This window comes from Carcharodon carcharias, chromosome 9, assembly GCF_017639515.1.
Source record: "Carcharodon carcharias isolate sCarCar2 chromosome 9, sCarCar2.pri, whole genome shotgun sequence".
Taxonomy (NCBI): Eukaryota; Metazoa; Chordata; class Chondrichthyes; order Lamniformes; family Lamnidae; genus Carcharodon; species Carcharodon carcharias.
The window spans coordinates 131,280,010-131,296,907 of NC_054475.1; the positions used below are offsets into that span (position 1 = coordinate 131,280,010).

At 41.0% G+C, this 16,898-nt stretch overlaps 1 protein-coding gene across 1 annotated transcript in view; it reads left to right on the forward strand.

Moving 5' to 3' along the window:
• The window catches only part of LOC121281875 (ras-related protein Rab-38-like), a 33,872-nt gene extending 18,719 nt beyond the window's left edge, over positions 1–15,153 (forward strand). The window contains exons 2-3 of the mRNA XM_041194972.1: positions 5,125–5,405; positions 13,345–15,153. Of these exons, the coding sequence (XP_041050906.1) occupies positions 5,125–5,405; positions 13,345–13,500 (437 nt within the window). The 3' untranslated portion in view covers positions 13,501–15,153. The remainder of the gene's footprint in view (positions 1–5,124; positions 5,406–13,344) is intronic.
• Positions 15,154–16,898: the final 1,745 nt, after the last annotated feature.

The following is a 16,898-nucleotide window of genomic DNA, read 5'->3' on the forward strand; positions in this document are numbered from 1 at the left end:
CTTTGTTCAGCAGATCTTTTCCCAATGCCTTCGACTTCCATCAAGCTCTTGCAGTTTGGTCCATATGTAGGACATCTCATTCCATTTGAACTTGTGGTTGTCTACCTCATCTGTCTGGTGTGCATTCTTTTGTTTCACTGCAACAACTTGCTTTTTGCTTAACTGAAAGTTAGCTGTTTGGGTAAAGTCATCAGTCTTCACTTGTCTACCCAGCTTCAACCTACAGTTGTAGCTTATCCTTTCCAATTAAATCTTTCTGTATTTCAGGGTATGCAGAACCCCAAATGAACTGATTCAGCAGCATTTCATCTATGTCATTAATTTCAAATAATTCAATGGGCTCAACTGATTCTTGCCTTGGGCCTTGATTCATATCAGTAGATCCAATTTGACTTTGGCTGGATGTGTGCTGAAATTTTCATCTGGATTTCTGCTGTCATTGTCACCCCCAACTCCCAGCTAAACAAATTTTAACCCTTTTCTCTCCTGTCCAGAAAGATGTCACTGACCTTTCCACTTCTAGTTGAATGTCAATCTGCATTTCAACCTCCCAATTCATCATGGGCTGAAGCTGTTACACTTTTTTTTCTCAATTTACTGGGTTTTTTAACCCCCTCTGGGTCTGGCACTAATTCAGGCTGTTTTTAAAAAAAAATCTACTTTGACCTTTTTAATGTTTGGGTTTTACACTTTAATTGCGCTGCTGCCACCACATTAGACTCATGGGAACCAGGAAACAAAGTGTGTTAACTTCTAACTTAAGATGCTGGTACTTTGTGTATTTCTTGCTGCTCTGTGGCTGATAGTTGCTCAGCACATGACTCCAGCACTGCAGTACTCCAGATGTACATACTATTTCCTCCTATGATGGCAGCTGTTTTCATTTTATCAATTTACATTAAATATGTTGCCTCGACAACCATACCACCATAATCCACTCTTTGCAAGACTTACCAATTCCCAAGCTCAGCAGGACACCTCCTTGTGTATTTTTAAATTATGGTATAGAATGTCAACCTCAGGGTTCCTGCACAGTTTTCATTTTTCCTCCCCCATCTAATCTGCTTTGCAAGATGTTTTGTGCAACAAAGTGATGCATTATTCTGGGCTGTGCCCCTGATTACTTTGAAACCTACACTTTGTTCAGTGCAGGGAATTGGAGTGTGTTTGTATCAGTACCACATCATCGTTGTATCAGTACTACATCTGACCTTGGCTTTATAAACTAGGGTAAAACCAAGGTCTAATGTATTGGCTACCTGTGTTCCATTTTCTGGGGAAATTACTCTTGTCAAGGTTCTTTCAACCAGAAGTGCAATGGAAACATGTTTTTTATGCAATTGGAAAAGCAGGAGCAGATCCAGAGTATTTCCTAGCCATGGGGACTTGCACTTTAGCCATTTCAATTCTGTTTCAAGTGACAAAACTGAAGTATTCCCACTAATTACACAAATGTTAGCGTAGGTATTAAAAATGTAATGGCCCAGTGGTGGTCAGCAAAAGTTCTACACTTGAGTAGATGTACACCCCACATACCAGACTGTGCTCTTATGCACTCCATACCTGAGTAACAATAACATGCCCAGAGTTGAACAGTGATGTTTGTTGCATTTTGACTTGCCAGATGTGTTGCATGTGATGTTTCTCAAGTTGTGATCATTCCAAACTTTCTAAAAGTACATTCCAGCTGAAGCAATGATCTACTGAAGGCTGCTAAATAAACTTGCAATGGGCATGCAAACCATAGCAAAGATAATGAAATTGCCCCTCAAATATTCCATGATTAAATACATGATAATATTGCAAATCATTGAACATTAGTTCCCTGCTAAATGATTTGAAACCTTGCTTGCAGCTGGTAAAACTGTCCATGGAAGTTTTAAAATTAACCTGAGTGCTGATTTAAGATCAATGGTAATCCAGCAATAGAAGTTGAGGCTTTTTCTAAAGTATGCCAACAGACTCTCCTATGCACATCAGGCTATAGAATCACTAGCTTTAATTTGAAGGCAGTTTAACCCCATATTTAGTTTACAAGATCAAAAATGAATGCTTCATTTATGGCAACAGCAACTAAGATTTGAGTTCATGATTTACACTTGGGAATACAGAAGTGGTTTTCTTTGCTTGGGAGCACCAAAGACTTGTGTTCCAGAACTTGCTGCACCCCTACCAAGCTGTTGCAGTACAGCTACAACACTGGCATCTACCTGGCTGTGGGAAATTGCCCAGGCATGTCCTGTCCACAAAAAGCAGGACAAATCCAATCCAGCCAATTACCATCCTATCAGTCTACTCTTGATCATCAGTAAAGTAATAGGAGTCATCAGCAGTGCTATGAAGCAGCACCTGCTTAGTAATAACCTGATCACTGCCCAGTTTGTGTTCTGCCAGGGCCACTCAGCTCCTGATCTCATCACAGCCTTGGTGCAAACAAAAGAGCTGAGGTGAGACTACCCTTGACATCAAGGCAGCTTTTGACAGTGTGGCATCAAGGAGCCCTAGCAAAACTAGTCAATGGCATGGTGGGGGGTGGGAACTCTCTGCTGGTTAGTCATACCTAGCACACAAGAAAATGGCTTGTGGTTGTTGTCCTGGAACAGAGATGACTGACCATCACTACAGGAGTTCCTCAAGGTAGTGCCCTAGGCCCAGCTGCTTCATTGATGACCTTCCTTCCATCATAAGGTCAGAAGAAGGGAAATGTTCAGCACCATCTGCGCAACTTGGATACTGAAATAGCCCATGTCCAAGAATGGACAATATCCAAGGTTGGGCTGACAACTGGCAAGTACCACTCACACCACGTACCAGGCAATGACCATCTCTAACAAGAGAGAATCCAACCATCACCCCTTGACATTCAATGGCATTACCATACCTGAATCCCCCACTATCAACATCCTGGGGTGTTACCATTGACCAGAAACTGAACTGGACTAGCCATGTAAACACTGGGGCTACAAGAACAGGTCAGGCTGGGAATAGTGCAACAAGTAACTCACCACCTGACTTCCCCAAAGCCTGTTCACCATCTACAACATGCAAGTCATGGTGATGGAATACTCCCCCACTTGGCTGGATGATTGCAGCTCCCACCACAAGCTTTGCACTGTCTAGGACACAGCAGCCTGCTTGATTGGCACCATGTCAACAAACATTCACACCCTCCACTGCATGCACACTGCACTGTGTACCATCCTCAAGATGCACTGCAGGAATTTGCCAAGGCTCCTTGGACAGCACCTTCCAAACCCACTACCATCTAGAAAGACAAGGGCAGCAGATACATGGGAGCACCACCACCTGGAAGTTCTCCAAGTCACTCACCCATCCTGACTTGGAAATATATCACAGCTGCTTCATGGTCACTGGCTTAAAATCCTGGAACCCCCTTCCTAATGGCACTATGGGTGTACCTACACTGGACTGCAGCAGTTCAAGAAGGCAGCTCATCACCACCGCCTTAAGGGCAACTACGGATGGACAATAAATGCTGGCCCAGACAGTGAAGCCCATGTATTTGGAGTACGTTTCCCTCTGAACAGCAAGAGGCATGGAATGAGAATTTTTTTGCTCTGATTGTGTATGTGATTAGGGCCAATTGGTTAGTTATGTTCTACTTCAAGTAGCTCTGCTGTACTTGCCATATAAATTGTATGTTTTTATTCCAGAATAAATTATTGCTGAGGTAAGATTCAATTGAAAAATTCTGACATAATAAGAGATTCCCTAGGAGAATTTTTCTTCCCTCAATTCAGGAAGTTTAATGTTGCCTCCTGTATTCATGTCTGTTCTCCAATTTCTTTATTACCATGTTGAAGTGCTTGCTTTTCTGTGAAATGATGTATACATCTAGCTTGGCATAAGTTTCTGTTCATCTGCACACTCTTCAGACATGTAATGGAAAAAGCCCTTTTGGGTTTAGTGTTCAAACTAAAATTTGAAATGCACCATGTTTTTGAATAGCAGGTAATACAATTGTGTTAACACATCTTCAACAATGAGAGACAGAGACATAGTTTTAATTCCCCTGGGTTATTGGTTGGTGGTGCTGCTTTTGGGTTTTCTAGGCTGGTGTCTGGAGTGAAAATCCTTTGGATTGCAATGAAGAGGAAGAATTTGCAGAGTTAATCTGGGGTTTTTTTTCTTGGCTTGTCTAGAGCAGCCATTTGACTGGCTGCCGTATTTTATATTGCCTTCTATAGCATGCCTTGTGTTCTATCAAGTAGAATTTGGCTAATGTTTAGATCTCAGTCCCATGATCCAAGATCCTATGATGAGGACACTGCTGACAGGATTGCTTTATTGAGGCACAACCAGGTTGCTTCAGATTAGTGAATTACTTAAAAGGGCAACAACCGGATAGCAATACATCGAGCTTCTCTCTAGGAACTCTGGGCTACTCAGTTCATACTCTGGAATTTCACATGTTCTGAACAGTATTCCCTTTGCCTCTAGAATCAAGGCTGACAGTTTGAAATTCAGGATCTTGATTAGCTTTTATGCTGGTATTTCTGCCCTACCTACCCAAATTTTGGGATCCATAAGTTAGTTGTACCATTTCATTGTCCATTGAGTGGTGATAGGTAGTATACTGCACGCATACAAGCTCAACATGGGCACTAGTAATACCAGTTTTTTTTCTGTACACTTTGCCCAGTGAGTACCATGTTTTGCTCATCTGTAAAATGAACAGTGTGCACTTTTTTATTTTGAATTGGCCTGTTCCAAGACTCTTCTTCTTTTAAATTTGATCAACATTTTAAGATTAGCTGGGAAGTATATTGACTCCAATGTGCAAGGCTTAGATTAACATCAGGAATGGCAGGTTGGGCAAGTTTGAGCCCAGCTGGAACATTGTTTAGTTGATGTGGGATCATTATGCTCTAATACTTGCCACTGTTTTTCCTCAATGTTTCTTGCTGCATGCCGGCCATGCCGGCCAATCTCAACAACTACTTTCCTCCATTGTTTTTTAATTGATCTCCAAGATGGGGTGGATTCAAAATCTGGTGTTGAAGGTTAATTGTTATCCCATGTACAATTTATGTGGTGGGTGGGATGGGGTTTGCTCAGGGGAGAGGAAAGTACAATTCTTTTAAAGTTTAACTCTGTTTCCAGGGCAAGAGCGGTTTGGTAACATGACTAGAGTGTACTACCGGGAGGCTGTCGGAGCATTTATAGTCTTTGATGTATCCAGGGCATCAACGTTTGAAGCAGTTTCAAAATGGAAGAATGATCTTGACAGTAAAGTGAGGCTGCAGAATGGCAACCCAGTGCCTGCAATCTTACTCGCAAATAAATGCGACCAGACAAAGGAGGGACTTAGCAATACTTTGCCCAAGATGGATCAATATTGCAAAGAGAATGGCTTTATTGCCTGGTTTGAGACATCTGCAAAGGTAAGAGGGATTTTTTGAGTTGTGGGAGTGGATTAAAACTCAGTCCTTCAAGCTCTGGGATCGGGTTTCACCAGACAGGCTTGAAAGTCTACAGTTTTAAATTCCCTTGAAATAATTCCAGGCAGCCTTTTCAGATATGTACCTAATGATGCCTTGCCTAGTTTTGTACTGAAATTGATTTTATTTGTACCATGTGACTGGCTAGTGTAAGAAACTAAGTGCAATACTAGGCTTTGGGGGTTGCTGTTGGAGGTAAGTGGGTTTGTGAGGCACTGTACATGGGCACTGGATGGAGCTTTACTCTAGTACTGAAGCTGTGGAGAGTGTATTTCATGGAGTGTATTGAGAAGATGACTAAATTGGCTGAGAAAGCTAATTAACTACTGCAAAGGGGTCTTTTTAAAGCTATCCGCTTTGTCTGTCGGCTCAAACAGCTTTTGTTATCCATTTTTCATGGCTGATCCCAAAGGTGAATGAGCTCTGGAAGAGGTGGAGAGAGGCATGGGTGTGGATTTCAGCTGCAGATGAGGTGGGGCAGGAGGAATAATCTCTCGGTGCTGAACCGTGTGGTCAGAAGCTCATCACGAGAAAAATTGCAACTTCTCCTCATGGAGGAATGCTCTATATTTGATATGAATGCAGGAAGATAACTCCCAAACTTGAGAGCTTATAATCTTGAGCCAAAATATTTAAATGTGACAATGGTACTCCTATTCTTCCCTATCAAAATGTATTGGAATGGATTTCTGTGGTTATCCTAGGTCATCAGTACTCCCCAAAATTGCTGTTTAGTTTGTGAATGTGCATATGCACAGAGCAACTCCAAAATCCAGATGTTACTGTTGGAGTTTTTGTTCTTTCATAAGATGCACCGTAGGGATTCCCACATTCTGCAATCATCATTTGATAAACTTCTACATGACATTTCTAAATTCTTAATTTCATGGGTTGAGTTTGTCCATACTTATCATAAGCCTTTACTATTATCTGGTTTTCCATATACTGAGGCAAGAATAACTGCCTTTGATATCAAGGCAGTATGTTACTGTGTAATATTGAAGAACCCTAGTAAAAGTTGTAGTCAATAGGAACTTTGTTTGGCAGGGATCAAGGGTTGCGGTGGTGTGGAGCAGGGCCAGGTATTGGTGAAACACTGCTGGTTGGAGTCATTCCTAGCACAAATGAAAATAGTTGAACCCAGGACACCCCTGCAGGAGTTCTTCAGACCCATGCATCTTCAGTTGCTTCATCAATGAGCTACCTCCTGACATCAGTGGTGTTTGCTGATTAGTGTTCAGTTCCAATCCATAACTGTTCAGATCCATTCATAACTACTCATACTGAAGCAGTCCATGCCTGTGAGCAGCAAGATCTGGCCAGCATTCTGGCTTCAAATGAGTGGCAAGTAACACTTATTTGTGCTGCAGAAGTGTCAGGTAATGACTTGAGCAAGAGAATGTAACCACCTCTCCTTGGCATTCAATGGCATTTAACGTTTGAATTTCCCCCATTAACATTCTAGAGAGTCACCACTGACAAAAACTGGACCTCCAGACATAAATGTCTCTACAAGAGCAGATCAGAGGCTGAAAAATTGAGATGAGTAACTCCATCTGACAACCATCAAGGCACAAGTCAGTGTGATGGAACTCTTTCCTTCTCTGGAAGAGTGCTCTTCCAACAATGCACAAGCTCATTCAGAACAAAGTGGGCACCCCATCCACCACCTTTTAAACATTCACTTCTCTCCAGTGCACTCTGGCTGCTGTGTATACCACCTGCAAAAAGCACTGGAGCAACTTGCCTAGACTACTTTGACAGCACCTCCCACACGTTTTAAACTTGGTGCAGGAAAGAAATTGGGGAACATCTAGGCCACAATATGAAGTGCTTTAGATCATGGAAAAGGACATGCATATGATACCAGGTTATTAGATTGAAGAAAAGCTGATTTTTTTTTTTGAGGGGCTGAGAACAGAGCTAAGAAATAAAATGGTCAACAAGATTGCTGAACAATACTGATCACTTTAATAGTGCAGAAAAATATTCTGGTAAAAGCAAAGTACAAATTACTCACTTAGTGAGGTCCCATAGGTGTATAAAGAAAAGGGAACAATTGTGGGCTGGGAAAGAGGTGCATATTAAGTACAAAGAGTGCATCAAAGAGAAAATAAAGGATTAGAGAAATCAAAGGCAAAGAAACAAACATTAACAGTAAAGTATTCATCAGGCACATTAAGGCTGTGATGGGGATAGGAATAAGTAGCAGGAGTTAGCAATTCAGCCTATTGAGCCTGCTCCACCATTCAATTAGTTCATGGCTCATCATCGACCTCTGCCACTTTCCTTTGCTATCCCCACGTCCCTGGATATCATTACTATCCAGACAGTAATCTGTCTTGAACATGCTCAATGAATTTCCACACACCTCTGGGGTAGAGAATTCCAAAGATTCACCACCTCTGAAGAAATTCCTCCATCTTGATGTTAAATGGCCTACCCTTATTCTGAGACTGTTCCCTGATTCTAGACTCACCATCTAGCAGAAGCATCCTATCTAGATCTACCCTGTGAGAATTTTGAGTTCACCTCATTCTTTGAAACTCAAATACTGGCCCAATCTCCTCAAGCTCTTGTGATAAGACAACCTTGCAATCACTGGCTGGGATCAGTCTGGTGACCCTCTTGCAGTCTCCCTATGGCATGTATATCCTTAGGTTGGAGACCAAAACTCTGCACACTACTCCAGGTGCAGTCTTGCCATGGCTCTATACAATTGTAGCAAAACATCATTTACTCCTGTACTGAAATGCCCTTGTAATGAAGGCCAACACATCATTTGCCTTCCTAATTGTTTGCTGCACCTGCATGTTAACTTGTAGTCTCATTACTCATTAAGCACACCAGGATATCAACACTTCCCAACCTCTCTATTTGAGAAGTACTGTCTGTTTTTCTATCAAAGTGGATAACTTCACATGATATTCCAGCTGCCATGCTCTTGCCCACTCACTTAGCCTGTCCAAATTCCCTCAATCTTGCATCCTCTTCATAACTTGAATTCCCTAGTTTTTTTCACCTGCAAATTGAAAATATTACATTGGTCCCACACCTAAATCCTTTGCATAGATTGTGAATGTGGTCCCAGCACTGATCCTTGCAGTACCCCACTAGTAACAGCCTGTTAGCGAGTGACCCATTCATTCCTAATGTTAACCAATTTGCAATCAACCAGTATTACCATCAATCCCATGTGCTCTAATTTTTTTTTACTAACCTTTTTGTAGGTTTCAAAATCCTTCTGAAAATCCAAATACACCACACCCACTGGTTCTCTATCTTTTCTACAGCATCCTTGAACTCCAACAGGTTTGTCAAACAAGTCTCCATGTTGACTGCCCAAATCATGTTTTTCCAAGTGTCTAGTTATCACATCCTTTTTATTTTCCCTACTAATGTCAAACTAACTGCTCCCTTCCTTCCCCCCCCCCCCCTTCAATATTGGGGTTACATTTTCTACAATTTTGAAAGATAACCACCAATGCATCAATTATTTCTATAGCTGTCTCCTTCATCACCCTGGGATGTAGTTCAAAAAGTTGATGGGATCCTTCTAAAGTATAAATATCCTTGAATATTCACTTCCCAGTCTAGGTCACCCTGTAACCACTGTAGGGTGTTGGTAACTGTTCAGTAGGTCTGAAGTCTTCCTAGTCAAACAAAGGTTAATTGTCTTTATTGACTCTTAGAACTATTTACAAGTATACAGTAATGGTTACAAGCTAGGAGCTGTGTCTATGCTTGCTGGTGTACATAACTCTGTCCAACATGACTGACCCTAGGTGTGGTTCATGTGCATGCTTACATCACCAGGAAGAACTGGTACTCAGTTCCACCTTCATCCTAGATGTACCAGACCTTTTTATACTACAACCACACCCCTGTAATGACAATTAATCATGCCCATTTACCTCCTGTTCAGTTTCTTGGTCCTCCTTTGGATTCTAACTTGCTCCAAGTCTTCAAGCTTACCAATTTCTCTATCAACCTTTTAAGCCACCCACAGTTGATCTGGTGCAATCTAACTTTTGTTAGCCACCCATGGTTGATGCTCCTTTCCTTTTTGGGTTTTATGTCTTGGAGAAATGTATATTTTTAGACCAGATAATAGCTGTTGCGTGTCTGCTGTCAAATCTTTTTATATATTTTCCCCAATCCACCATAGCCAACTTCACTCATACCTTCATAGTTTCATGTTTTCAAATTTAAGATCCTAGTTTCAGAATGAACTATATTGCTTTCCTTCATATTATGATCACTATTTCCTAAATGCTCCTTTTTTATAGTAAGGTTATTAATTGGCCCTTTCACATTAATCTGCAATAGCCTGATCTCTAGTTGGCTCTTCAACATACTGCTCTAGAAGCCCATCTGGTACAAACTCCTGGAATTCATCTTCCACAGCATTTAGTGCTAAATAGGTTTACCTAGTCTATATGTAAATTGAAATTGCCTGTTATTACTGTTACCTATGTTATGTTACTAGATTCCCAACCTATACTGTGCTCAATGTTACCACTAGAGTTGTGACCTGTAAATGACTCCCACCAATGTTTGCTGCCCCTTCATTCTTAGAATCAAGATGGAGATGCCCCAGAACCAGTTCCTGTACCTCAAATCTGATGCCCTCCATCCTACACTAATTCTCCAGCCACATGTTCAATTGATCAATCCTCCTATTCCTATGCTCATTAGCACATGTCACTAGAGCAATCATGAGATTACTGCTTTTTGAGGCTTTTTAAAAAAAAAACATTTCTTAATTCTGCAAAATCTGCTTTCAGGACCTCATTCCTCTACCTGCCTGTCATTGGTACCAATGCAGACCATAACCTCTGGCTGTCCACCCTCTTCCCCCAGAATGCCCTGCAGCTGCTCTGACATCCTTGACACTGACATCTGGGATTCAATATACTATCCTGGAGCCATGTTTACAGCTGCAGAAATGCCTGTGTATCCCCCTATCTCAATTGTTCTTACACATCAGGTAGTGACAAAAATGCAGAAATATTTAAATTCTGCTTTGTTATTTACCAAAGAGATGAAGCAGGCAGATGAGACATTAAATGATGAAATGAATGGAGAAATACATTTCTCAATAAGTCCTTTTTATTTTAATCCCTAGTCTGGATGGATTGCACCATGTATTTTAAAAGAATGTAAGGAAGAGTTAGCAAGAGGTATAATTACATGTTCTAAAAGTTCATTTAGAAAAGGGTGTAATGCCAGAGGGCTGACAGCTGCACAATTCCTCTTATTGAAAAAGGGGACCAGAACATGCCCAGGGAATTGTATACCAGTTGGCTTAACATCAGTGGTAGGAAAGGAGGAAATAGAAGAACACCTAGAAATGAGAAATATAATAATGATAATCAACTCCATTGAATTCTTTGGAGGTAACTGAGTAGACAATGATGCAATAGATGGAATTTATCTGGATTTTAAAAGATTAATGAATGTGGAGTCAGGGCAAGTGGCAGAATGGATGCTTTCTGACTTCAAAACAAAGTAGTCTGAGTAAAGGGTAGTTATTCAGAGCAACAGAAGGTGGGAAATGATCTTCCACACGAATCAGTGCTGGGAACACAGATTTTGATTCAAGAGTGTTGCTGTAAATTCTGAACGATTTCCAGATGACCCAAATTGGGAGGGTGGAAGGAGTATTTTTACTGCAGAGGATTATAGCAAATTACCAGAGGGCATTAATAAACTTGAAGAATGGGCAAATTTGCAACACTCAAATGAGGTGGTTTTTTTTAGTAAGAAGTATAGGGAGATCACATTACTTGGAAGCCATTGTTTGTTTGGGGTAAATGAACAAAGAATCTCCAGGGTACAAACACCAGTTGCCAAAAGTTGCACCACAGGTTAGCAAGGCCAGTATGGACTAGTTGGGGTGAATATCTTGGTTCTCCCATTTTTTTTTTTGTCGAAGCATAGAGCAGCAGGTGCATGGGAACTGCACCACCTGCAGGTTTTCCAGTTCCCATCTCCCAATAGACCTCTCCTGAAACTGAAGGGCCCAAGAACATTTTCTAGTCTGTCCTCTTGTATGACATCCCTATTTAAAGCTTAACTTGTGCATTTGAATATACAAAATTAATCAGTCAATTCTGACCCTTAATTGCTTGGAAACTTATTCTAGCATTGCTATTAACAAACCAAATTGAGTGAATTTCTTAAATCAAATTTATAGTAGCTACTTTTTTGCCAGTAATGTGATCTTGGAGATGCTTTTATATTTTGATATCTGATTTTTAGCCACTGGTACAAAAGCAAGTGCTACATGCCCCTATTATTGCCCAGTAACCAGGCTTGTGCAGCGACATGACTTGCTACTGTAGAAGTGCAGCACCACCTTGTGACACTGTTATTGCAAACATGCAATACAGGTATGCAATCCTTGCATAAATTGACACTATTGTAGTTTATCTGTCTTAATGTCCTGGAGGGCAGGAAAGAGAAAAACAGCCTAACTTCTCTATTCTCATTGCACATCCCTGGTAATATCCCACTGCAGCTATTCTGTTTTCCCATTACTGTAATGGAATCTCAATTGTACAGTGTTCCATTGTTTAAAAGTAGGGAAGCCTTGTTATAACTGGGTGTTGGTGAGGCCCAACCTGGAGTACTGTGTAAAGTTTTGATCCCCATATTTGGGATATACTGGAACTGGAGGCAGTTCAAAAGATTCACTCACTAGGCTGATTCCTGAGATGAAGGGGTTGACTTATCAAGAACAGCTAAACAAATTCAGCCTTTATTCATTAGAGTTTAGAAGATTGAGGGTGATCTTATTGAAACATACAAGATTGAGGTGGCTTGACAGGGTAGATGTTGAGAAGATGTTTCTACCAGTGGGGGAATCTTGAACTAGAACATACCTTAAGAGTAAGAGGATGCTCCATTTAAAACAGATGTGAAGAAATTTCTTCAGGTAGTGAATGTCTAGAATTCTCTACTGCAGCATTATGGAGGCTAGATCACAAAGTATTTAAATGGAGGTAGATTTTTGAAATATCAGTTGAGGGTTGAGCTGGTATGAAAGAGAAGTTGAGGCCTGGGGCAGATCAGCCATGATCTTGAATGGCAGGGCAGTTTTGAGGGGCTGAATGGCCTGCTCCTATACCTTATGTCATGCTCCAGGTGTGGTCTTAACAATGCTGTGTACAATTTGTAGCAATTCTTCCCTACTCCATTTCTCTTGCAACAAAGGCCAACCATTCCATTTGCCTTCCTAATTACTTTCTATCTGCATTCTAACTTTGATTCATGTTCCACTACACCCAGATCCCTCTACCACAGTATTTAACTGGACAGAAACCATAAAATTATTTGCTTTCATGTTCTTCCTGTCAAAGACAACCTCATTTTTCCCACATTATACTCCACCTGCTAACTTCTTTCCACGCACAACCTATCTAATCCTTTTATACATTTCATTCTCTCCTCAAACTTGTTTTAGTACCTATCTTTTATGGCATCATCAAATTTGGCTGCAGTGCACTGCTTCATCCAAGTTAATAGGAAATTGATTTTTTTTACAATGCTGCGAGAGCAGATCAGTCATCACTTTTAAAGCTAAGTGACACCTTTTTTATTAGAATTAAACATGATCAATTATTACTTCTGATCATCTGAACAACTAACTTGCAATGTGCACTTTTTGCGTAGTCTCTGCCAAATTCATAATTTCTATTCAAAGCACCAAGCAGCCAAAGGATCCAAGCTGAATGATGTTTCTTGTTGAAATTGTTGTTTGTCTTTCTAGGCCACATTTTAAGATCCCAATTTCTTATCACCTAAGTAGGATTAATATTGCAATCTATAGTTTATTCCTAACCATTTTTTGATTGTCCCTTTTCTTGCTTCCCCTCAGGACAACATCCGTATTGAGGAATCAGCTCGCCTCCTAGTGGAGAACATCCTCAATGCTGAAGATGGTGGTATAGCTCCTGCGGACCCTGACATTATCTCATCCCAACAACTCTCTCAGCAAACTAATAGTACCAGCTGTTCAGCTTGTGCAAAATAAAAGACAGTAATTGGATCACTGACACCACTTGGAAGGGGGGGGGGTGGTGGGGGGGGCAGTGGTTGGAGAATTTCATTTGAGGTTGAAAAATTAACTGGCTTTCAAGGCAAGGAGCTGGAGGGGTGACTACTGCATGTGCTCAATGACTGACTTGTACTTAGTGTGGAATGCTGGAATAGTGATGAGACATTCTGCCTCCTCCTAAAGGCATTTGATATAAATCATTTGCTGAATTGTTCTCATTTTGTTATCTTCCATCCCCTCTGGATATTGAGCTTCCCTATTTTGTTTAAAATTTTGATATCCCTTTCCAGGGTTCTATCTGAACCTGAGTAGCAGGGCCTTAGATTTCAGGTGGTGAGACAGCAGTGGTTTTATAAATGCATCATTTTGGATTTTTCTGACTACAAGAACACAATCCAGCTGTTTATTCAAATGCACAGCTTCAGGTTTGACTTGACAATTTTTCTTGTCTGGGATAAATACAGGAAAAGATGTGAATGTCTGCTACTGCTGGGCCATGTATTTTCTTCACTTGCCCTCCCCACTCCCCTACTCTATCCAGACATGTATCTCATTCTCATGACATGTTGTACCCTTTCTCTGAGTGGCCACCAACTTTTCCAGTGGTGATGGGTAGTTTCCAACAGCGAGTACCACTTCAGAATGGGTTCATTCATGAAACTGCATCTAGGAATGTTGGAAACCATACCAATTTTTGATCCATTTTCTCTAATTAGAGACCATTGCAGCCCTGTTGCAATTAAATTCTTGAGCACTACTCTATTTAGTGTCCAAAATTACCCAGTTGCACAAGAGCAAGGATTTATATGTAACTTTCCTATATGCAACTTATAAAAATATTCAGTCACAGCCTAACTTTTTTGGAAAGTAGGTTGTCTGGTTTAGCTCAGATTAAGTGAGCTTGGCTGCTATTCCAATTCCAACTGCACAGCTTCTGTGCTGCAGCTTTTTTTCAATCTTGTTAGCTTGTGATAGATGGGTGGACTTTGATATAGTTTGTCATTACTTGTGGGTTGTTTTTGTCTTGTCATTACCTGTTTAAAATCTTGCTATTTGGACATTCTTGCTTGTTTGCTCACCCCTCCAATTCAGTGCAGTAATGGCATTCCAGTTGAATTTTGTGCCTGAAATTTGTCTTGTTGCACAAGTGAGTGAAATGCTGCAGATACAAATAAATAATGTGGCACAGGGAATGGTGCAAATGGAGTGGTTGTCAAGTAAGCAAGTCTGAGATCTAAATTCTCACCCTTTGTCCTTGACCCAATAATCTACATCACATTAGTTAGGAACTTAAACCTGTAATCTTTTGTACTTTCCTACATCTAATACTTGTATTAAAAATGGGCACTTTCCATTGGATTTAATATGGAAGGTTGGATTTATTATGGATGTTTGAACAGGAGTGTCCTTTTTGCCTTGAGGTAGGAAGTGACAAAATATTTGGGTGACAGTGCACATGTTTAATGATCCTGGCTTTTCCCTCCTCCACTCCTGTCTTATTTTAAATTATTAAGGACTGCCTTTTGAGGTAACATGCCCAAACATTTTCCCAATGGTGAGGATTTTGACATTTACCAAGATTCTCTGGCCAACTTTGTATTGTTGCTATTTATTTATTAAACAGACTGCCTAGCTGAGAATTCTCAATGTTTTTTCTTTAGTTGGTTTGCTCTCCTGCAGTCACCTGAGCATTTTCTCTCTCCCCTCTTCTGTCATTAGAAATGAAAGATGGCAGAACTTGAGTATAGGGTTTTGCCCCAACTCTTCTACTCCTTTACCTTCTCTTCCTATTTTCCTGTTTACTCCTTGGCCAATCTTCACTGTTCTCTAAGAGCACATTGTGATATCTGTTAGGTTTTTTTAACTCCAAGCTGGTTTCTATGCAGCACCACTGACCCTTCCATTCACTATTGCTGCTTGGTAGTCAATCTGCCTGTATTCCCCACTCAACCATACCATTTGAAACCAGGAGGCTAACAAATGAAAGCATGTGCAGATCAACACCATGCTGAACTTTGCTAACCCTGTAAAGCTGCAATACAGGCCTACAAGACAGCACTAAGCAATCCTACACCTAACAGTTCAAAGCTTTGCTATACTGTCACATCCACTCCTGAAAGGTGGTGGACAATTAATTGAGAGGTGGCTCCCTGAACACCCTCATCCTCAGTAGCAGAGTTCACCACATGCAAAAGAAAACTAAACAAGACCACTTTCCAAATTCACTTTTGATATTGAGCATGGGAGCTGTAGCTTCCAGTGAGCATGATAGCAATTGACTGCAACAGGACATAGGCTAGCAGAGTGAGCATATGGAGTTTAATGCAAAGTGAGGTGCCCTATTTTGGCAAAAGGGATACAGGGAGCAAAGAGGTGATTATAAGCTAGGTGGCATGCTTCTAAAAAGGATAAGGGAACCTGGGAGTTCATCTACATTGATCTTTGGTGGTAGAAGGTATTGAGTAGTTAGTAACACATGAATTCTTGGACTTCATAAATAAGGTACAAAAATGCAGAAGTTGTGCTGAACACTTATAAAATTGTGTAGGGCACAACTTGCTGCCTGAGAGGGTGGTGGAAGTGGAGACTAATGATTTTGAAAGGGAATTTGATGGGTACTTTGGAAATAACTTGGGGCTACAGGGTGTAAGATTTTGGATTTGGGAGCCACAAAGTAAGAAGTATCAGTTTAGATATGATGCATGGTCTAAATAGACCAAGTATAAACCACTCAGCTATGGCAGGTTTACTGATCCCAGAAGGTAGATGGATGACTGGCAGTGTTGATCTGTTGCTTGTGATAGCAGCATTATGTTCTAGTCAGTGTTGGGGAACTTCCCTGTCTTGCTCAACCTTCCCTGGTCCATCTACCTTCAGAAGAAAGGCACCCCCCAACCTTTCCCACTCCCCACCCCCCCACTTAAGGCAGCTGCCTGACTCCTGTCTGTGCACTCAGGCTGGCAACTTACCCAGTAGCAATAACTTGTTCAAACTCTTCTGATCAATAGATGCAGGATAGGTACTCTGTCAGGGTGGACACCACACCACACCACACTCCCCTCCCCAACTCTATTTGTTACCCTGGCTTGAGGTCACAGGGCTACATAGGGCAACAGTAGGTTTTCTGTTATCAGTTCAGGCATGTTTGTAGAGTGGTGACCTCAAATCAGGGAGTGCAATCTTTTGTGACCTTGTCTTGGTCCCTGACTTTCTTTTTGAGAAAAATAAATACTCCGGTAGCTAGTTCCATGAGTGTTCCATGCAATCCTTAAACTTCTCATTTTAAAAGTCCCTATTTCTTAGAGGCGTTAGAGCAGGGAAATGGGATTGAGTGGATTGCCTTAAGCCTGCATATGCTCAGTGGGGTGAATAGC